The sequence below is a fragment of the Gavia stellata genome, chromosome 12 (genome assembly GCF_030936135.1).
Source record: "Gavia stellata isolate bGavSte3 chromosome 12, bGavSte3.hap2, whole genome shotgun sequence".
NCBI classification, from domain to species: domain Eukaryota; kingdom Metazoa; phylum Chordata; class Aves; order Gaviiformes; family Gaviidae; genus Gavia; species Gavia stellata.
In genome coordinates, this window is record NC_082605.1 from 18,420,859 (window position 1) to 18,443,029 (window position 22,171).

Here is a 22,171-nt window from a genome sequence, read left to right on the forward strand (position 1 = left end):
TAAAAAGAAAGAAAGAAAAAAAATAAATAGGCTTTGTTGGTTTTGTTCCATCACTCTGATTTAAAACCTAGAAAAACCAACAACAAAGCAAACTAAACCATCCAGATAACCCCCCTGAACCCTCAGGTACTCCTTTCGCACCTTTTGAAGATTATTATCAGAACATTTCCAGTTTAAATATATAAAGCCCAAAAAAGAAAAATACTTCCAAAACAGAGCCCCCTGCATTTTGCAACATTCCAGACACAAGCATCATAGTGTAGCTTCTGAGCTATGTGGCACAAATACACAATAACCCAAAAGAAGAGAACAGAAATTAAAAAAAAATCCCACGGTTTCAATATTGGCATGGTTTTCCTCAGCCGAGACGGGGCTGAGACTTTTGCTCTCAGTACCTAAGCTGGCTGCAATCTTTGCTTGTTTCTCTGCTTTGGTGTGTGAGCTGAAGATGTGAAGGGAGATGGTGAAAAGCCACAATTCCTGTTTCTCAGTGGGCTTCAGCGTGAGACCTGAGTCTCGTGTCCCTGGGGAACCCTGGCCTTAGCCAGAATCATTGCGGATGTCAGGGTGATCTGTGGGTAGGTCCATGCCAAAGGGATGGATAAAAACTCAACATCCCCGTGGGGTTTGGGTGCATATAATGCTGTGGTGGCATAAGAGACATGTCCAGGAGAGATGCTTTGATGTGCTCACATTTTCAGTGCTGAGTGGGGCAGGAGCAAATATATCCTCCTGGAGCTAAGGGTCTATGTTTCCTCTATGGTTGCCAAGCCAATTCCCGTCGTTCTGTTTGTTTTTTAAGGGCAAATCCCTTCTCAGACATTTCTCCTCTTCAGTTCCACCACAGGCTACCGGTCTTTGGACCAGCAAACCCTTTCCCATGGCAGAGACAGACAAGTGGGAACAGCCTGTAGGAGCTCTCTGACACACACTTTTATTAATTGACTGCCACACATTGTGTTTTCTTGAAAAAGGAAAAGAAAATGGTATTGCTTGTTCATCCAGAGGCAACTCAAAGGTTTAGTGTCAGAAAGGAGGAATAAAAACCTTTTTAACAAATGAGTGAAAATAGAGAGAGAGGAAAAAAGAGTGGGGTATTTTGGCCTAGCTCTCTTTGTATTCAAACTCCTCTCCCAGCCCCTGTTGCCAATTTCCTATTCTTTCTGGCTGGCTGAGCTTGAATGCTTGCAGCCTTGTTAATCATTGTGCTCCGAGGTCTCGGGGCCTGACCTCTATTTGAATAGCTCCACATTTCAGCAGTTTCACACCCACCAAAGGCTCCCCAACAATAGGCCATAATTAAAGCATGCTCGGGTCTTTTTCACCAGGTGCAGGACCCAATAGGCCTTTCTCTTTATTAAATTAGAGCTCGCTCACACACTCCCTCTCCTCCTCCCCCCTCGGCCCTAGACATAAAAGAGGCTCCACATTCACTGCAGAGCAAAGAGAACTACCAGCTCCCCTTCACCTCCATTTTTCTTTGGAAACCTTTAGTTCCGGTCTTGACAGCTGCCTCAGAGAGGTCCCTTTCTGAATGCCCAGTGGCTGAAAGACTTTGGCTTAAGCTTAAAAAAAAGGAAAAAAAGCAAACAAAACCCAAACTCACTTTCCAGTCACTTCCTTCACTGTGAACTTCAATAAAGGAAAGAGTAAGATGCAAGAAGTACTGTAAAGAGGGGAGATCTTTCTGTTCCCATTTCCTTTTCATTACTCAGGCCACAATGGGCTTCGGAAGAGGAATAAAAGTATCAAAGTGTGGTTTTTTCTTTTGAAAAAAGAATTAAATCAGCCTGCTGAACTCAACCAGCCTGGGAGCTTGGACGGTGCTATAACACAGGCTGTGAGAACCTTGTGGTGTGCCAGATGAAGGTGCTGAGCCTGCAGCCTCTGGAGAGAGGAGGAGAGCAGCCAGCAGCTCTGCAGGTACAAATAAGGGAGACAGAGGCAACACAGCTGCAGGAATGAACAATTAAAAGAACTGGATTCCCCATCTTCTGATGTTTTTAAGGCAAGCCCAGATGCACCTCAATCTAATGTAGCTCTGGGCTTAACAGTGGGTAATGGTGCAATTCTATAGCTGGCAGCCCAGAGGAGGTCAGATTGATCTGTCCAATGGTCTCTATTAGCCCTAAAATCTAGAAGTTGCTATCTTCTAGATGGCAAGCTCATTTCCAGCATGGCATTTCCAGTTATTATGTTGTGTCAGTGATAAATAATAGTGGTAAATAAATAAAAGTCTCTGGTAAATGGCCATAGCCACAACTGGATGGATCATTTTGCAATTCAGTATTAGGGCACAAGAAACTTTTCTCTTGATAGCACAGCAACTTTTTCGTAGTTCAGAGGTTATCAAGAGAATCAAAGCAACAGAATGTTTCATGACCCAAGTGAGCCCAATCCTGCATTAAAGAGAAAGACTTCTGGTTACTCACATGGTATCTGTAGCAGCTTCCTGCTCCCAAGGTTGGACTCAAGACTGGGTGAAGCTTCACATGTTGTCACACTTCTAGTATAATCAGATCCTACACCCAACCTCTGAATTTCTTTGTTTTGGCATTGTTTTTTTCTTCTCAACACCATCTTAGCCCAGCACTTTATATTTATTATTCAATTTAAAAAAGAAGCAACAGTATGCAAAAATGCTCAATAGCACATTTAAGAGGATACCCAAATTTCCAGAGTTGTCATTGGAAGGAATCACTCCCTCCTCCTGAGTGCAGAATGACCCAACGGAAACTGTCCTTTTCTAAGAATTTCAATTAAAGTCAATATAATGGCAAGAGGAATTCTGCTATTAGCTGAAGGACTGAAACCTCAGGGATTTTTACTCAGCTTGGCTAGATTCAGGATCCTGTCCTACGTTCCTATAATTTTACTCTGGAGTCCTCTACTCTGAAAGCACCCTACAACACTGCGCAGTCCAACTGCAATTCTCCTAACTACTCTTAATAAAAAAATTACAAGTTCACTGAAGTTGAATAATGGGGTAAACACAACAGCTGCTGAAGACAACCGAGCAAAGTGTAGAGGAGTTTGACACTGAGGACACAGGCACCCAAAGCAACTGCAAAGCAGAACAGTTTGACAGAACACAATCTGTGGAGGGAAGACAGGTGTTAGCTGACAAAAGCTGGGGGCAACTTACAGGACACGTAGGTTTTTGAGTCCCTTGAAGGCACCTTCTGCAATATGATTGATGGAATTGTGGCTCAGTCGTAGTACGTGCAGTCCCCCGAGGTCTGCCAAGCTTCCCTCATCCAGCCTGGTTAGGTTGTTGTAAGAGAGTATTCTGAGGAAAAAAACAACAGCCCTTGTCAATCCAACCAGTATTTTCCAAACTCCTCCGTGCCAACCAGTGCGGGCCTCCCACAGCCACCTTAAGAGAGACGATGTGTACTGGGTGGATATGCAAGAGATTGATTAGGAAATAAGACTGCAGTCTGCAAATATTCCCACAAGATACCCATGGGACAGCCTGGATGACCATAAGGGAGCAAGAAGCATTTGGTACCCAGTTATAGGGAAGTCTTTCGTACCGGCAACAGCGAGAGGCTCCTCCAGAAGTGAATGAGAGCAATAACCTAATACGCATGCTGTCAGTTATGGTGGGGATGAGCTACTCCTTCTCCTGTATGGCTAGGTCAGGGCCTGGGAGCACCACCCCTCCTCAGTCCCCAGATATATAGGTAACACTCCGATTATCAGTCCTGGTTGTGTTCAACCCTCACTCCCCTCTGTGGCTTACAGGAAAAAGCAGTCCCCTCCTTCCCCACACCCTGCGAGGTGGAGAGTGACGTCAAACAGATGGATTCTGAAGTTCACACGCGCTCTTGGCAGGGTCCAGACTTCTGGATTCAGGTGTCTTATCGTTCTGCACTTGTGCACAGCAAGCCCCAGGCGTCTGGGTGTGGATGTCTCCACAGCCTGCTCCACCCCAGCTGAGAGCCAAGAGCATTTCACCACAAGGCAATTGAATGCTTCCTTTCATGCACAGGAAGGAGGTCTCTGTTGTGAACCAGCCGCCTTCCCTCCCGCTCCCCTCTGTCAAGGAGCGTACAGTCTGCTTGAAATCTTCTCCACTTACAAGTGACTAATATTGGAGGGTTGGTTTTTTTCCTAGTTTTCCATCTATGTCTTCCCCTTGCCTGTACTATCTCTGGTTTTGGAGATTTTTTGTTAAGCACTACTCCTGTTGCAGTTTGGAAGCTGGTAGGAAGAAAGCTGTTTTTCTCTCCCAGCCAGGGTGCAGATGAGGCTTCTGAGATTTGACACCGAGGGCAGGGCATGGGAAGCTACAAGCCACTGCAGACACCTCACACAATATGCAACCACCTTCTATGTAAGCAGTAAAGCTGCAGCACTGCAGAGGCTGAAGGCCAGCTCGGCTCATCAGATGAGGGACCTCCTGAGGTAGCAGCAGGCAGAGTCACTGGTCAGTGATCTTCAGCCTGAAGCATCCACCCACAGCTCCCTGCTGTGAGTATATTCCTCCTGATCTCTGGACGTCACTGCAGCTGGGTAAGCCCTGCGAGGCTACTGGCAGGTGAGCGTGACCAGCAACAGTCTCAGCTTTAAGTTGCTTGCACACTGACACGTGGGGTATAAAAAGTGGCATTCAGCTACATGCTGCTACTTACATTTTCTCAAGCTTATCTCTTTACAAAGGGTGGTTGCATAGGATTTTCGAAAATACCTTAGTGACCTGGGAGCACAAGTTACTTCAAAAGATGTGAGGGTTTGGGCTGCTAAACTTTTCAAAAAGTGGAGTTATGCAGCTTTGAAGAAGCACTGAAATCCTTCATTGTACGGACAACAAGAAAAAAAAAAACCTCGCTGAATTCCAAACCCCCAAATTCCTCTTCTAGTACTGCCTGTTAATGAGTCTGCTTAAAAATGTGTCTAGGGCTTGCATGAAAGTCACTGCAAAGCCAAAACTTAAGTCAAAACAGACACGTACTCCGAAGCACTGAGAATGTCATTTACTTGGCAAACGAGCCGTCTATCTTTTAGCTGTGTGAGTGGGCAGAGGGCAAGCTTTGGAAAAAATTCACCAAAGATTAATGAGTTTGAAGAAGGTATGGGACAACATACTTTCATTCCTAAAGAAGTTGTAGTGTTAGCAATGAAGAACTGGCATCCGGTCAAAATTATGTCCTCACCTGCGATTAAAGAATTTGGCTTTTTAAAAAAAAAAAAAATGTTCAAAAGTAACCCTAAACCTGACTGAGAAAAAAAATAGTTCCTTTTGATTCTACACAGAAGAGTTCCTGCCACAACTGGTGAAGGCATGTTCCCCTCCGTTTGTCCTGACATCACCTCAAGACAGACGGACAGCAGCAGTCTTTAGAGGGCTCTCTCAATAGCTGCAACCAGATGGAGGGTTTCAGGAGCTAAAGCACCTGGCAGTGGCTTCCTTCAACATGTAAGGGCTCTGCTTCCTGCCAGTGGGACAGGCCAGTTTGCAAAACAGTGTGTTCCCCTCCTCAGCAGTTTGGATTATCTGGGTTGAGAGAAGTCAGCAGGTCTCTGCTTCTTCCCCTACCTTCTCATCTCTCTACCACTGAGAAGCCACTGGAACGAACAAGTGGAAATGTTTGTCTACACAGCCCTTTTGGCCTGGTGAGGAAATGGGAGAGCAGCATGCCAGAAGTGATACACAAAGGGGTTAACCAGAAACCCGTTGTGCAGCTGGGGCTCCTGCTGCCAGCCAGTTCTGGATCAGGTACATCTAACACATTTCATTCCCACTGACCAAACTGTAAGTAAAAAGTGAAAAGAAAGACCCAGCAGCCAAGTCATCATTTACCTCTGATGAAATCCTATGCTCCCATTATGGATTTTTCCATGATGTTGATGCCCTAGCACCTGACTGGTGAATACAATCAGCCCTTTCTCATGCCCATAACAGGGCAAGAGCTCTCTTTCCTTGTTAGCTTTTCCATTCAGACCAGAGCCCTGGGGTCACGTTTTCTCCCAACAACTGAAGGAGAGGCAACTCATCCTTCAGATGACCACCTCCTTCTTTAGCACAGGTAAGCAGGGGTCTGGCCACCTCTCTTTCTTGGGTCGAGGACTTTGAAATTCATTCTCTGTACAACCAGAGACTGTTTTCTGGTAACTGAAACACAGCAAATTTAGCAATAGGGGAGGTGAGCAAGGATCTTTTAAAAAGGAATGAAACACACACATTCAAAGAAGTGCACAGAGGCAGTCTAGATGTATCTAGTGTTTCCTTTCCTCACCCTTCAATTTCAGAGCAGACCTCTCCTACAAGTGCTCTTCGGCTGTGGGAGTTTCAGTTAGGAGTATCAGATGGCTCCCTGCAGCAGCCTTACCCTAAAGGCAACACCTGCAAGAGCTTGTAATATTTTGCAGAGATGTGTGCTAACACCCACATAATCACCTTTTGAATCTCAGCTAATGTCATCTCTGGCCTTACACTCTAGCACAATCCTGTTTGACAGGCCAAGCACGCCGCAGTGGCTCCTACCACCTCAGACCACCAGGCATTGTCCAAATCTATCCCATTCTGCACCAGAGCAAGTGAGTCCTGCACTGGGTTTCTGCAGAGGATGGCTTTTAAGCCACGACAGCTCACCATCAGCACTACTTATTGGCACAAGATCCCAACCCATACCTGATAAATAAAGGACTCAGCATGACGTGCAACCTCCCACCTAAACCTTGAGGGTTTGCAAAGACAGTGTCAGGTAGAAAAGACAAGCATAGTTCTCCCTAAAAAAGTTCCGACGTCAGCTCTGCAAGATGCAAATGGGGCTTACCCATCCCATCTGAACCCAGGCTGAAATAAAGCTTCAACACAGGCACCAGATATTGGGTCCCTGTGAGCAGAAAGCTCCCAGAGCTGTGCTACTAACACAGGGTAGTGATCTGAATTTGGCTATTCCAGGGGTCCAACTGTGAGTGCCCTAGGAAGGCAGACTCCCCTCTTTCTTGGTGCTTCAGATTTAAGCAGACCACAGGCGGAGCACGGTGCCGATTCTGATCTGCTGCCTTGAAGATTTCTCCATTGACACTGCCTTCATCTAGTAAAATATCACTTGAGGATCTGCACGTGAAGGAACTGTAGCTGTCTATAGCACTGTGCCAAGCAAAGGAGCCCTTTAGGCATGGGCAGTTTCACAGCAATTTGAAAAATTAGGTGATTAAACAATTACATATGTATTTAACTAAAACCAAAATTAAAATATTTCCTTGTGCCCCAGAAAAGTAATCCACATCTGAATGAATAATTTGGGTTCAACAGAAGATCATAGCTGGTCACTGGGCTAACACATTAATTCTACAGCTTCTAAACTTACAGGAATGACATGTGTCATGTCCTCCTATCTCTGAACCCACATCCCAAAAGACTAGGGACTCACAGCTAGGTAGGCAGATACCGACCTTTAGTGTGAGTCCAGAGTGAGGCCTCTGAAAGAGGAAGCTGCTTCACCATACTGCTTTTTGGTGGATAGCAGAATCCCTAACAATGTTTAACAAGAGATTTCAGAGCACCAAGCAGAATGAATTACAGTTCCGCTAACCACATGTGTTAAGGTCTCCAAAGAAAAAAGTAGATCTTTCCACAGTCCCACCGAGGGGATGACAGCTACTTCTGTAAATACTGCAAGCATTCATGTGTGTCTCTTCAAAAAGGCATTAAGCAGTGCCACAGACCCAAAAGACACCCCTGTGGGGCTGTCCTCAGCAGCAAGGCTTTCTTTCGTTTATCAAAGAGACTGTATTCACAGCTGGAAATCTCAGGAGAGCAAAGTCAATGTATTTACTTTTAAACAACTGAGCCCTACAGGGAGCTTAAAGTGTAAACAGGAGAAACAAGGAGAACTGCCTTTAAGGGGCCAAATTTCTGCTGGTTAAAAACACGATTGTTCTTTGTAAATACCGAGGATAAAGCAAAGCTTCCTTCAGGCTGCAGTGTCACTATATGGCAAGCTGTGCTTAACTAGCTAAAAAGCATTGGCAAGCCACAGATTACAAACTCTCCAGGTCTTGTGGCACTGTATACTTTTAGTGGGTTCTAGTCTTTGTTTCTGGTGCAAACATACTTTAATCAGGTACTCTGAAGGTCATAACGTCATGAATAACAAGGGCATCACTTAGGAGGCTGCAGTTCCTGCATTTCTACAGGCTGATACAGCAGGAGCTCTAAGCCATGTGGTTGGGAAAAATCCTTACTCCCCTTTCCTGCCAACATTACGTTAGCATCAAACCCTGCCCAACCAACCACAACAGAAACCAACTTACAGCTCATGCAGCTTCTGACAAAAGCTCCAGCCATCAGGATTGATGCGGGATATGGAGTTGTTACTGAGGTGAAGCTGGTGCAGAGACGAAAGGCCATAGAGAGAGCCACTGTTTACTTCCGTCAGGCTGTTATACTCCAGGTGGCTGTGGAGAAAATTCGGAAGGAATTGACAGATAAGCAGCACTCATCAAATACCGAAGATTTTCCAACAAGGACAGGGATTATAGCCATTCCTACACACCCTTCTACACACTCGTCTGGATACATGCATGTGTGGGCATTTCTTGTGCAAGTGAAGGATAGATACTCTATGACAACAACAAAGGAAATGCCCAGAATGAGCTGTGACTGCAGAGGTATGCTCCACCGCAAGCAAACTGGGCTTAGGGCATCCCATTCAAGTTTGTATTTGCAGAGTCTCAGTCGTGCAACACCAGTGTCCAGAAACATGCTGCCTCGATCACTTGTGACCTTGCAAACACACTTGAAAGCCAATCATGTTGGAAGTTTCAAGCATTTCTCTGCAATGACTATTCAATTTGTTCTCTCGTATGGAAAGAAATTAGATAGGCCAGCTTGGTTTCTAGGTATCCCAAGAGGCAGAATTACCAGGTCTGCAACACAGAGTTTCCACGTATCAGTCAAAACAAATGTGCAGAAGCCAGATGAACTTTTATTTAAAGACCAGTTGAGATCTTACTGAATGTTCAAATCCTCAAACTTTCAAAGGAATACTGCCACAGCTTGGAAAACAGGACTTTTTTTATTAAACACCTGGTAAAGCAATGAGCTTTAGTAAACTGTGGGTCAACTAAACAGAAGCTGCTGTAGCATGGCAGAGGTCTGTGCATGCAGGACATAGAAAGAAGCACGAGGACTGGCACAAGTGCCCACAGATCTCTGATGGGAGTCCTTGCTAAAATGCAGAGTAGGACATGATAGCAGGTGAAGTCTAGGCTGTTTAAGGGAAAAGAGCCCATAGCTCCAACTTACAGAACTTGCATCTTGGCTAGACCCCAGAAAGCTCCATCAGTCAATTTGCTTATGTTGTTGCGCTGGAGTTTCAGGACTTCCAAACTGTCCAGTCCCTGGAACGTCAGGCCTTCAATCAGGCGGATGCGATTCCGGTTCAGCTCCCTAAAATCACCAAGGCCGTACAAGTTTATTAAATCCCAGTCCTTTCTCACGAAATCATCTATGCAGCATACAATGGGGACAGCAATGCCAACAACTCCTCTGTCAACGGTTCCCAGGAGAGAGCAGAAGCGCACCGGAAACTTTCAATCACAGAGCTAGCCAGGGAAGTCAGCTGGGTGTGATCGCTTAAATAAACTCACCCTGGGACAGACTTTCACTATAGAGAAATAACAGAGTGCAGCAATTCCTCTTCATCCCTCCTCTCTCTGCATTTCTTTTAAGCCATTTATCCTTTTCAACAATTTTCACACATCATCTTCTCTCAAGCAGAGACACCATTTGAATGAATACAGTTAAACCTCAGCATTACTTCCCTTATAACGCATTGTTTTTACAGCACTTGTAATCGCCCAGTAAAAATGCGCTCTGAAACAAGCGGGTGCCATAAGAACTGTGAGCCCAAGAGGAAATTTTATGGCTAAGTTTGAAAGGAAAGCTTTCAGTTCCCCTGACAAATTTCACATATTTTCCTATTATAAGAAACTAATAAAGAGTAAAACAAGTTGTTTCCAATAACAAGGCAGTCTTAGTATTTTGTGTATACAAAGATCTCCAGCTTGGTTCATTAAATTTCTTTTTTTTTCCCCCCTGGGTGGGGAGGGACTCCTAAATTTTGGGAATACCTTTTTTCTGAATAGCAATATGAACATCATCGCAGCACGCTTTACCAACCTATATCAAACAGTCTTATGAATTGCTAAACCCAGACATACCAGATGAAAACTCAGTTCCATAAAGTCAGTGGAAAACTTCATCGACGCAATGCACTAAAGCTGAAGATAGAGCTTTTAAAATGGATACCTTTCTGCACAGACAAGACTAACTGAAGAGTAGTTCCCTATTCAGTGTCTGTGTTGAAGAAAATGGTGGAGGTTACAACATCAGAATTTGTTTTGGAAAAGGTGAGGAAGCCATAGAAACATCAAGCTTACTTTTTAACTGCCTAAAAAAGCAACACTGAACTTCCACTTGAGCGTAATTAAAGCCAAGTAAGCAATTAAAAAGTTTGCAGGCCTAAAGACTCTTGCCTTACTATACTTCCCCAGCTATTAGTGAACTACGCTTTGCCAGAAAAAGAACTGTACATAAATTCTACAACACATCAAGTCTGTATAACTTGCAATTCATTCATGTTTATCTATAGGGTTAAACAACCAGCTGTGACATTGTCCTTAAGAGTACCAACTACTCCAACTTTCAGTGAAAACTATGTTCCATACAGATTGAGTTGACCCTTGTTTTTATTACAGTTTTGCCCATGATGCAGATGAACACAGTGGATTATGAGCTCTCAATCAATGGACAGTAACTTTCAAATGAGAGGCAACAGACTTTTAAGATGCATACACTATTGTCTCACACTGTTCAATCCCAAATTAGCAATAAATCCTACATGTATGCAAGCACAAATGCACACCCATTCCTTAGAACATCTTGGCTTAACGATTTGTCTCTCAATCAAGATGTTGCCATTTAGAGGTATGAGTTCCAACAGCTTTTGCGGACTTTATGTTAACAGACAGAGGTTGACCTTTGCCTATCAAATTTGATGGAAAGACTGCAACAGGCCTCAGGCTGGGCACATTTCTCCAACAGCAGCAGAAGGGAAAAGCGAAACCATTAGTGCTACTATTTTACACATAAAGCATATTTATAGCTGCAGATGCCTACGTGTCCCCATGCAGCTCCTGCCATACAGACCGCAGGCAGAACAACAACGATGTGTGTGTTAACTCATCTAGAGTTCTATTTTCTCTGCCCAAGTATCACTGCACAGTTTAACAACCTTCCGTCATTACTTTTTTATTGCCACATAAAGATACCTGTGTGGTCTTGAAAAAACTAACATGGTAGCTGAACTCTGTCACTCGCAACAGAAACATCTTCCAGACCTCCCTTGCGCCCCAGACACCAGCAGCTTTTAAGGGAATGGATTTGTCTTACACTGTCAAGTGCACAAGATGCTGATGTCGGCCACAGCATCCCTCCCTTCCCACCTGATCAAAAGAATGGCCTGAAAAGCCAATAGCTACAAGACAAAAAGGACGCTCTCCCAACGTGTTTTACTAGGTGCTGGCAGAGGACTACTGCATAGTGTATTCTAAGTTTTATAGATAGCAGGTGAGAAAGGGTGACATTTGGTGTGTTTATCCTCAGGGACATTTTGTCTCCATAAAGTGTGGCTGAGCTTAATTAAAGTGCACATTTCTACTCACAGTTGTGTTAGCCTGGGTAGCCTGAACGCCTTGACAGGAAGCTGAGTGATCCTGTTTTTACTCAGACGAAGTGTTAGCAGGGACCGTGACAGACTATCAAAAGCACCAGGCTCCAGGGTGCTGATTCTGTTGCTCCCCAGGTAGCTGCAATAAATGACAGCAGAAAAATGAACAGTTTTGTCAGAAATCTCCTTTTATCAGCATTTGGTTGGTCTCCAGACAGGCTGGTGAAATTGCAGAGGTGGCTTCAAATCAGTTGGATTTCTGGCTGCACAAAGAACACAGTGCCTTTCCCAGAGCCATGTGACAAATGTGGAGAAGTGCTGCACGCTTCCCAAGAGCTCCTTGATACCCTCCTACTTCAGCAAGGCAATCGGGAGTGGAAGCCAGAAACTGGAGAATATTCCAGTGCAGGATGACTCTATTCATTCCCCATTTTTCCCTTAGCATTTGTCCCAGGGCTGTTTCTTACCTGGACCCTAGTCTTAGCCACAGAGGCTGTTTTTACAGGATACAGGCAAACATCAGTCACAACACCACTCTATCACTTAGAACTGGGGCAGAAACTTTAGTGCAAACTTTAATGCAAGCAGATTATCTGTCTGCACCTCTTCAAAGGTACCAAAACCAGATTATTTTATGTTTCCCTGGATAGGCAAACATCTCTATTGGGCAGGTGTTACTCTGCTTAACCCCGGCTTTCTTCAAATAACCAATGAGATATTTCTGTTCTTAACATTCAGTAGCCATTTTAATGATGACATAGTCATTCCCCCTCCCCTCTTCCAGATGCACATGGGCTTATCTGGGAATCAGCATATACACTTCCCACTGGGGAAGAGACACAGACAGTTCTTCTGGCTTCTAGGTTTCCAGCTGTAAAGACAGCCATACCTGAAGGATGCAGGATACCTTTTCTCTGTTGCAACATTCCCATGCAACACAATTAATAATAATCTGCATTCTTTACAGACACAATAGAAACCAAAAAGACAGAGCTCAAAAAATAACCTGATAGTAGGGATGACAATGTGCTGCCTTCTAATTCTCCTTTGCACTTAAAACCCTGACGAATAACCCCATACTTTGTATGTTCATTCCCTCTCCATTTTTTAAAGAAGGTTTGAGGCCCTTTTCTCTGCTGTGGTAACTCAACAAAAGCTGTTCCCAACAAGAAAAACTCACAGCTCCTTTATGTGAAGTCCCTGCGGAAAGCAGCCGTTTCGGATTTCCGTGATGTCATTGAAACTCAGGTCCAACGTTTCCAGGGTAACGTAGGGCTTCAGTTGACTTGCTTCAATGCTGCGGATCCTGTTGTGATGCCTGAAACATTCAGGAGGAGAAACGGAGACAATTTAGTTCTCTTGGAAAACCAGAAAGAATATCCAAGGCTGCAGCAGGCCCACAGGCTGGCCCCTGAGTTCACACACACAGACTTACGGTGCTTCTTCAACAGGTCTCCAAGGAAAAACCCACACCAGAGAGATCTTCCCTAATCCCCATGCTGTTCCTATGGCTCAAGAGACTAGCTCGCAGATGTGTGCAAGCTTCCAGACACTTTTTTCTGGTATGGCACAAGACTTTTCCCTTCTACAGAACTATTGACTCCATTCATCAGTTTTTCTTCCAGTAATTTGGGCTCAGCCTCCTACAAGCCTGCACTTCCAGAATGGATTTGTTACATGCAAGGACTGCAGGGCTGGATTTTAATCCCACAGGCAATGAGTGCTGATCAGTGGTTTAAGCAACCTGCAAATTTTTTTTACACAGAGAATGGGATTTTCAGAGCAGGAAACAGATAAGTAAATATGATCTCAGCAGAAGTTACAAAACATTATTTCCTTAATTCCTAAGGATTCTTCTGAAAACTCCCAGCTTTGGACTATGTTACAACGATTAGCAATGCACAGAAATACTGTAAGAGAGCTTGCAAACGTTCTTGCAAACGTTTCCTCATCTTTTGCTACCTTTGTCCCACTGAGGACAACTCCACAGTGCCAGTACTCTGCCCAAGCACCAACTGCAGCATCAGACCCTATAATGATCACTTGCATTTGCTGTGCCTTACCAGTACCAGCCTGAAGGATTTAATCTAATGTTTTTCTTTAGAGAAGGTACTGCAAGCTGTCCTCAGGGTTTCCGCAGCCATCAAACAGTTAAGTATCTCTAGACCTCATCTGTACTCAAGAAGGTCTAACTAAAAATCCCCTGAGTCCTTTCCTCTGACTCCTTTCTGGCCTGAATCAGTAGAGAGAACAGTAACCAATTAAAAAAATACATTGCACATTAGTCACAAGAAGTAGAGCACATGCCTGATGTGAATTTAGACCAGTCACTGATATTACTGGCAAGGCTGTGAGTGAGGCACTCCAAACAGAGACGCTCACCAGACACTTGAGAACTTGCTGAATAATAAGAGATAGTAGAGAGGGTTCAGACAAGTACTGTGCCTTAATCCGGCCAGCTACCCACTGAGTAACCAGAAGAGGAGACAGCAGCCAGCGAAAGCACTCTTGAATGCAAACCAGGACGTCCCAGCTCTCCTGACAAAGCATCAGCCCTTTGAAACAAAAAACTGACGGAGGAGCCGACCACAGCCTTCCAGGCACTGAAGCTGATGGGTGTCTAGGAGCCCATCTTCTCCAGCCTCACCCTGATTTCAGGCCCTCCCAGGGGCTCAGACAAGCCCTTTTCAAAGAAAACCTCTCCCCCCAAGAGAAAATACCACTAGCACATGGCAAGGGACCTCCTCCTCACACTGTGATCTGCTCCTTTACCCTCCCTGTTACTAAAACCAGATTGTTTCACCACCACATTTGCTGGTGTCTGTTAACAGGGAGAGGATAAAAACTGCATACCCAGAACAATTTGCTTTCTGGAGACTCACCCTTTAAACAGCCAGCACACGGTCCTCGCTTATACTGGGGAAACATTCACAGAAATGCTGCTTTGACTAAAGAGTTTAAATGCTACTTAATTAATTTAGTGCAGGCTCACAAAAGATTAAGGACAAATTTTACACCACTATATCAGTGTGCTGCCAATACGATGCAAAAAGGTATCAAGAAAATCAAAGGGAAGTCACAACTTATGTTCCTGAACTGGTTATTCCATGGGTTACAGGCACACGGGTCTCTACAACCACAAACTGTATAAAAGGCAATGATATGGCTACTATCCAAATGACCAATATTTATTTACAGCTAAGAATAAAGACTGAATTTTCACATCCATGCACATAGTAGAACAGAGGTCCAGTAAAATTATACTATAGTGACACTAAAATACAGGAAAATTCGCTATAGCCAGAATTTTGTGACCTCCATAAATTGAACACATGGGCGAGGGGGATTTCTTTTCCCCAAGGAGTAGTTTCTTTTGCAAGGAACTCAATGAGTAGAATCAGCAAGTTCAAAAATTTAAATCTTTTTTCCTCCTCAAAAGAAGAGAGTCCATTAAACGTGTGTGTAACCCTGATTCAGGAGAGTACCTCAAGACAGACATAAGTGAAAGCAAACACCAAGCCTGTTTTCTGGAGCTCTCCTGAAGCAGGGGCTGTGAGTTCAACTCTGATCTCATCTAGGCTGTGATGGCTGCGATGAATCTGGCTGTAAATTAACAGGAAATGAAGGCTTGTACAAATGAACGTGGAGAATCTATGAATTACCTGACAATCCCTGCACAGGGCAGCTAAGTCTACAAGAGACTGAGAGCACAGAGTGAGTTTGGACATGACGTGCTCTTCAGAAGCCAATGTTATTTTTTTAGAGTATTAATATTTCTGTGCTGTAGTTGCTCAACGTATATCCAATCTGCCCGCCTGCCAGATCTCCCAGCCCGTCCCAGAAGACAGACTTTTAAGAAGGAAAGAAACGGACAGGAAAGAACTAGTTTGTTTGAGCCATGTTCGCAGTTTCCAGGTGACTTCTGTCCATTTGCCTCTTGCTTTTCATGTGCTACAGCTGGCAGACTAGATGGATGCATTATTTCACACAGGAAAAAAACCAGGCTCCTTTCTCTCCCTCTCTCTGTCTCCTTCAAACATGGGCTGACTCCAAATGTAACTCTCAGCTCCAAACACCATCCCCAGCCAGTCCCAGCTGGGGAATGTCAGACAGTTTGCTGCAAAGCACGGCACCCTCTCAAAAGCACTGCACTTCAAACAAAACCAAGCCGGCTGACTTTTCCTATACACAGCATGTGATACGAATGCAATATCGTCCAAACCTTTTACTAGCTTGATTACATTTTATTTTTCATTCCTTCAGTAAGAGCTGAAATGTGATTTAACCCTTGCTGTTATTACTTGGATCCTTTCAGCTCGTCTGCCTTTGTTCCCGATCTCATCGCAAGGGTGTTTTACAGAAAAAAACACCAGTGACGTTACGACTTTACCACTCCCCTTTAGCAGTGACTGGAAAAGGGTTGGATTTTTCCCAACTAGCTCCTTAGTTTACACTTCGTTGGCTTCAAAGGTGAGAGATCAGATTTTAGTACCAATTGCCGAAACCAGGCTTTAAAGCACAACTTATCGGTGCTTCCACAACCCATTTGCCTCCAGGTGTCTTTTCCTCTCCCCACTCCTTAGGTATCACAGCCTGGAAACAGCTTTCCCTGTCTCACTTCAGCCAGTGTTACCTCAAGAGTATACGATGACAGGGCTTCAATGTGAGATTGAGCAATTACAGCTCTGAGCGGGAGCCAAGTCTCTTATTTTCTATTCCCAGCTCTGGCACTGACTCATGGGCCTTGGGCAAGTTTCTTAATCCCTCTCTACCTCTGGTTTATCAATCTGTATGGGAATGTAATTCCGGACTAGGATGATGCAGGACTGCCTTCACTGAGGAGTAAGAATTTGGAGTGAAAGCAGCTGAAGCGAAAAAGAACTCATAGGAACTAAGGAGCCCATCCAAATCCATTTGGGTTTGGTCATAAATATGGGAGGATCTGGCTAAAATAGTTGAGCTTCCCAGTTCATACCCGACCTCATTCCCGGAGACACCCCGTTTGCAGCTAACACAGATCTTCAACTGCAACGTCTTTGTGCCAAACTAAGGTAACTCAAAGTCAGCAAAGGACTACTTTCAGACTGCGAGCTGCATACATACGGCATTCGTTCAGGAACTGCTATGCCCTCAGGTCAGCAGCAGCTACAGCTGCTAAGGAAGGGAGGAGAGCTGAGGGAGGCTACCCTCCAGCCACCGCCACTGAACCCGCCTGCACCCCTGCTCAACACCCTGAGGTACCGCAGCCTCTCAGCCCTTGCACTTTGCACCGCTCTTGAATAGACCCCTCAGGATTACAGGAGATTTGGATTAACCTCAGCCAGCTCTTTGCTGAACCAAGCCCATGAGGACAACTTCAGGAAGCGAAGATGCTCTCTGCGCTCCTCCGGGCTGCTGCGAGACAGAAAAACACGCCAAGTGTTCCAGCAAAGCCAAAGCGTGTTTGGGTTTGCTCTAAGCGGGGAGGGAGCCGAAGGGGGTGGCAGGAAAACAACAGGTGGCACAAAGTCAAAAGCTTGCAGCGTTTCCAGGAATCTCAGCTTGTATTTTAGAGGTAAAGTTACACTTTAATCCCGGTGGGTTTCCTCATCCGAAGCATCTTTGTGAATATTTATTTGATAAACAGGCTGTGAAACATTTTCCACTAGACCTAATAGGAGAAGAATTCACCTTCCCCTTCGCAGCAAGCCTGTCCTTTGGAGAACGCTAATCAGTGTAATTTAGACCGTGGCTTCAAACTACTTGTGTGAAATCGATGCAGAGAGCAGCGCAAACACACTCCTTTGTTGTTCGAGCCACATTCACTTCCCTTCAGCAGCTGCCCATTAGAAAGCTGACAGCAGAAAATCAAAGCAAGCAGACCCTCAGATGGGAACGTACGAGGGGCTTTGGTTGGACTGATTTAAATACAATCAGCACAAAACCTCCTGGTTTAGACAAGGCTTGAATTAAGGCTGCCTTGGCTGCTAGGAGCCTGCAGCACAAATGTTTGGTGTGAAGTGAGGCTAAAGGCAGGGAGAAGTCACATGCTTGGCCTTCATGTCGTGTCAGCTTACAGAGCTGGCTGGGCTCACCAAGAAAAAAAAGCAAGCCGTAATACAGCAAACCTATTAAACCCACACCTGTTATAGGCATCAAAAATAAAATCAAAGCTTCAAAAGAGAGGCTCTGCACCTCGGGTAGGGTTCTATTAATATGCGAGCACATTTTTAAAATTAGCATACGAGGGAGATCACAAGACTAGAAACAGAGAGATTAAAAAGTTCAGGGTTTGGTTAATATTTCCATACTGGGAAAGCATTGAAGAAACCAAATGCTAGAGCCAGAAGGGGTTATGGGGCTTGCTACTGAAGGACAGGCAAGGTTTGGTGTCAGAGACAGGCCATGCAAAGAGAGTGAGATCAAAGGCACGGTAACAGGAGACGGATCACATACACTGTGACTAACCGATGCCCGGAGTTACCTGCCCTCCTCCTCCTCAGTTCAGAGAAGGTGGAGATTTAATATTGACCCTCCTAGAAACACTAGAGAAGATTCAAGACATGGGTTCCTATGCTCTCACCTTAGATGATCTGCCATCTGATTTTAGCCCATCCCTCACTACACACACACAAAAAATTAAAAAAAAAAAATAATCATAGCTTCAGAGTGGAATGCAATGCCTGAGCAATTTTCCTGACAAGGATGAATGGGAACCGATAATGTAGAAGATGTGTTTGTGTTCACAACAGCAGCAACATAAATGTTTCTCTTTGTTCTGGTCAGGTTATTACAATCAATAACTAAAGATCTGTCCCAAGTGCTTCTTATTAATGTATGGAAAGAAGGAAAGCGGAGAAGATCATTGCGACCCAGACATCAGCTTTGACTCAAAGTTCATACAGTTCATCAACGCACAACTGCTTGCATGACTTTAACATGTTACTTGTAAAAATTTTTTTGCTTCCAAAGGCTTTTATTCCAGAAAGATTCCTCTGCTGTACTAGACCTTGTGAAAGATCTGCTTTGGAGTAGTGAAGCTATTTCTGCAGCAGAAGATGAAGTGAACACACAGGTGACATGCTGGAAATCTGTGGCACACCATCCCTGTAAACAAGACCTTCCCTGAAAGAACTGCCTGAAGTGCGTAAGCCCTCATGCTTCCCAACTGCTCTGGGAAAGCCCCACTAGCCGTCTCACGCTTTGTATTATCATGTTAGCCTCGCCAGGACAATCCACAAGGCTCGAGATTTTGTACCATCACAAGAATGTACATTTTTATCCAACACAACATGCGCTGTATTTGCTTATAGGAAAAGTCCCACTGTCCTTTCGGAGTAAGGCTGCATGGGTTATTGTCCGGGCAGGAAGCAAGGATACATGGAAGCAGCCCCCACTTTTCTCAGACGCTCTGAATCACTCCTTCCCTGAGGAATCCTGGCGGATTCCCAGGCTGCCGCAGATACAGCTCTGTTTGTTCAGGTGCTGGCTGCATGCACAAAAGCAGAGCAGCGGCAGGCCAAGCAACCACCGCATTTTCAGGTCAGCCACAAAAAAAAAAACCCACTAAAAAAACCCTTGTGTAATTTTTACAGGTATCCTACCTTTGCCTTAAAGATTTACATGCTCTGCCTGAGTCCGTATGTGAGCATCTTCCTTCTCCCTAGTACTCCTTCAGAAGAAAGTCTAAGATGCAGCAAACAAAATCTGTGACCATTCTACACTGTTTTCATTCAAAACTGTCATATGTAAGTGTAAAGCAAGAACAGGCTGACAGACTTAGTCCAATTATATCAAACTATGGCAAAAAGTCTAAAGAGATTTCCTCATCTGCTGTACATCAGCTTCAAAACTGATATATTTCAAGGGGCTTTTGTTCATCAGGTTACGTTCTTGCCTTGTGTTGGTGGGTTAGAATGTACAAGCAATGAAGCAAACTACACCTATACACAGGCTGGGACAGACAGGGGGTTCAAGAAAAAGTAGTTTTATTCCCCCCACACTTTTTTTTTTTAACAGAAGAAAAAAAAAATGCAACCTTTCATGGTGAAGTGACTGCATTTCTGCTCCAGGTCATGGACACTTGGAGTCAGAAAGCAGCCTAGGAGATGGGATTTGCTCATTCATCCCTTTGGACCCAGGAGCAGCAGCCACCTGCCAGTCAAGCCAGTGACACTGCAAAGGGCTGCGTTATGAACTCCTTATTCCCACAAGCAAACTATTACTCACACAAATTGTTCCACTGCAGTCAACAGGACTATTCATGTGAGACCAGTGTGACTCAAGGGCTATCTTTTCACTATCTATTAAGGTCTACTCTGTGGCCACCCACAGGACCAAACTCATCTGCCTCTCACACTGACGGACTGCAACCGTTGACCCTGGTGCAGTCCAAGCGTGTCCTCAGAGCATCCTTAGGCCCTGGGTACCTGAACACGGGCAGATATCACCCTCCTGCCAGGCATGCTCTCATAGCTCTTTCATGAGGCAGCCATACAGGTAAGAGTTAGGTAGAGATCAAGCACACACTTTAGAAGTTGGCTTTCAGAGCAGCTGGACACAACCAAGGGCCTAGATTAGATGAACACTCATTAAGGGCTTTTGTTAGGTTCAGTATGAACTGCATGAAGGAAAGCCTTTCTTCTAGCATAACCAAAAATGCTCTAGCAATGTTTATGTAAACTTTCTGACTTGTTACATGACCTTACACTATGTGTTAGATCCACTGAGGTAAGTGATGTAATTCTTAAAGGCTCTCTCCTTCACTTTGATCTGCATTTACTCTCACTAGATTTTTTTTTTTTGACTTGCCGTCATACAGTTTTGGGTATTTTTTTTTTACAATACACAACTTCCCAAGTCTTCAGCATTCAATACCATTAGCAGAACAAAATGTGTGGGGCAGGCAGGATTAAAAGTTAGTCATCTTTAAAACAGAGGCTGTCTTATCTCCTCAGCAGATTGCACAACCTGTTATGACATCAAAGCAAATTAAGATTCCTGAAGACAAGACAGTCTCTGTTATGGGCACAGTCCCCCCATCAGCAACAGGGTGGTTCCAAGAAGACCAGTTTCTGCTCTCTTCTGGTTACACTGGATGTTTCATGAAGATTGTACTCCGCAGAAGCTTTTTAAATGATGTATTCACAAAGGGCACAGATCCATTAAAAAGGCTGTGCAAAGCATCTTTCGTTGTCTGTCACAGCCTCTCTCTGTAAGGAGCTTTCCTGAGCTTTTATGAACTCAATACCAGAGCACAACCCTGCCTCCCTGCACACAGCTCTACCTCAAAACATGTCAGCAATTATCTTCAGAGTCATTGTGTGCATCCCTCAATGGGATGATGCACTTGCTAGTGTTGGGGCCAGGGACCTTCAGCAGGGGCTGTCCAACTTGTAATGCAGTTTGGCCAGTTCTCTGGAATAAGGGAGGAAGAGCACCTCTAAGTCACCGAGCATAATCAACGCTGGTTTTGAAACAGCACGTTTGTGAACAACTCATGGCCATGCTAGTCTTTCACCCCCTTCTCCTCCAGCTCTCAATCCAAACCACTGCTCGTCACCCTCCTTCTTCTCACATTCCCTGACCTCAGTCTGGAGCAAGCAGTGAGAAAGGCTGCAAAGGAGAGGAGAGGCCCTGCTGCGTGCTGAGCTCTGCTAAGGAGAACTGTCCTACGGGAATAGAAGGAAGAGTCATAAGGTAAATGGCAGTTTTCATACAAGAATGCAGGAAACCACATGGCTCTGCACCGGCTGTCTGAATGGGGTCATGGGGCTCAGCAGAGCCTCTTTGAAGGAAGGGCTGCATCAGTATTTGAAAGGGGTCATTCAGTTGCTGGCAGATGACAGTCAGGTCAGTGTTTCTATGTTCTCCATCTTCTTATGCCTTTGGTCTGACACTCTCTTGCTCTGCCATTGGCTTTTCTTCCACTTTTACCTTGAGGGCTTTCCTCTGCTGATGATACCTGCCAGCCAAACTAAATTTTTTTTTTTTTTAATCACAAATTAAATGCATAAGCCAGTCCTTGAAGCCAAGAAAGAGCCCAGCTTCCCCCCCACTGGTTTGCTGCTCTGATGAGTTCCTGCTCTCCATGGCCCCACACTTGCATAGCACCCAGCTCAAGGAGCCACTCCACGTCAGGGGTGCTGCCTAGCTCCCCCCCATCCTTATCACTGGCCTCAAAGATGAGTCAGGTTTGTGACGAGGAAGAATAGACACTACGAATCAGATCTAGCCCAGATGTCAATTTAACTAGCCCAGAGCAGAGGCTGGAACAGCTACCCTGTCCCACTCCCAAGCAGAGACAGCAGCCTCTTTTCATTTTCATCGCAGGCAAGTTTTGTGCCTCTAATCAAAAAGGGCAGCATTTTCAACTGAAAGCCAATAGGGTCCTGGATCACAGGGCATGTAGGCACTTTTATCCTTAAATCCTGGTACTGATTTTAGTTTCTCTTTGTGTAATAAATGATCAAAGTAAAGAAGATCCACCACAGCCTAGTGAGCGT

At 44.7% G+C, this 22,171-nt stretch overlaps 1 protein-coding gene across 1 annotated transcript in view; it reads right to left on the reverse strand.

Moving 5' to 3' along the window:
* Window positions 1-22,171, reverse strand: part of LRIG1 (leucine rich repeats and immunoglobulin like domains 1) — a 93,297-nt gene that overhangs the window by 18,603 nt on the left and 52,523 nt on the right. Inside the window, exons 5-9 of the mRNA XM_059823488.1 lie at window positions 12,868-13,005; window positions 11,683-11,826; window positions 9,263-9,406; window positions 8,269-8,412; window positions 3,146-3,289 (exon numbers count right to left, since the gene is read on the reverse strand). Of these exons, the coding sequence (XP_059679471.1) occupies window positions 3,146-3,289; window positions 8,269-8,412; window positions 9,263-9,406; window positions 11,683-11,826; window positions 12,868-13,005 (714 nt within the window). The remainder of the gene's footprint in view (window positions 1-3,145; window positions 3,290-8,268; window positions 8,413-9,262; window positions 9,407-11,682; window positions 11,827-12,867; window positions 13,006-22,171) is intronic.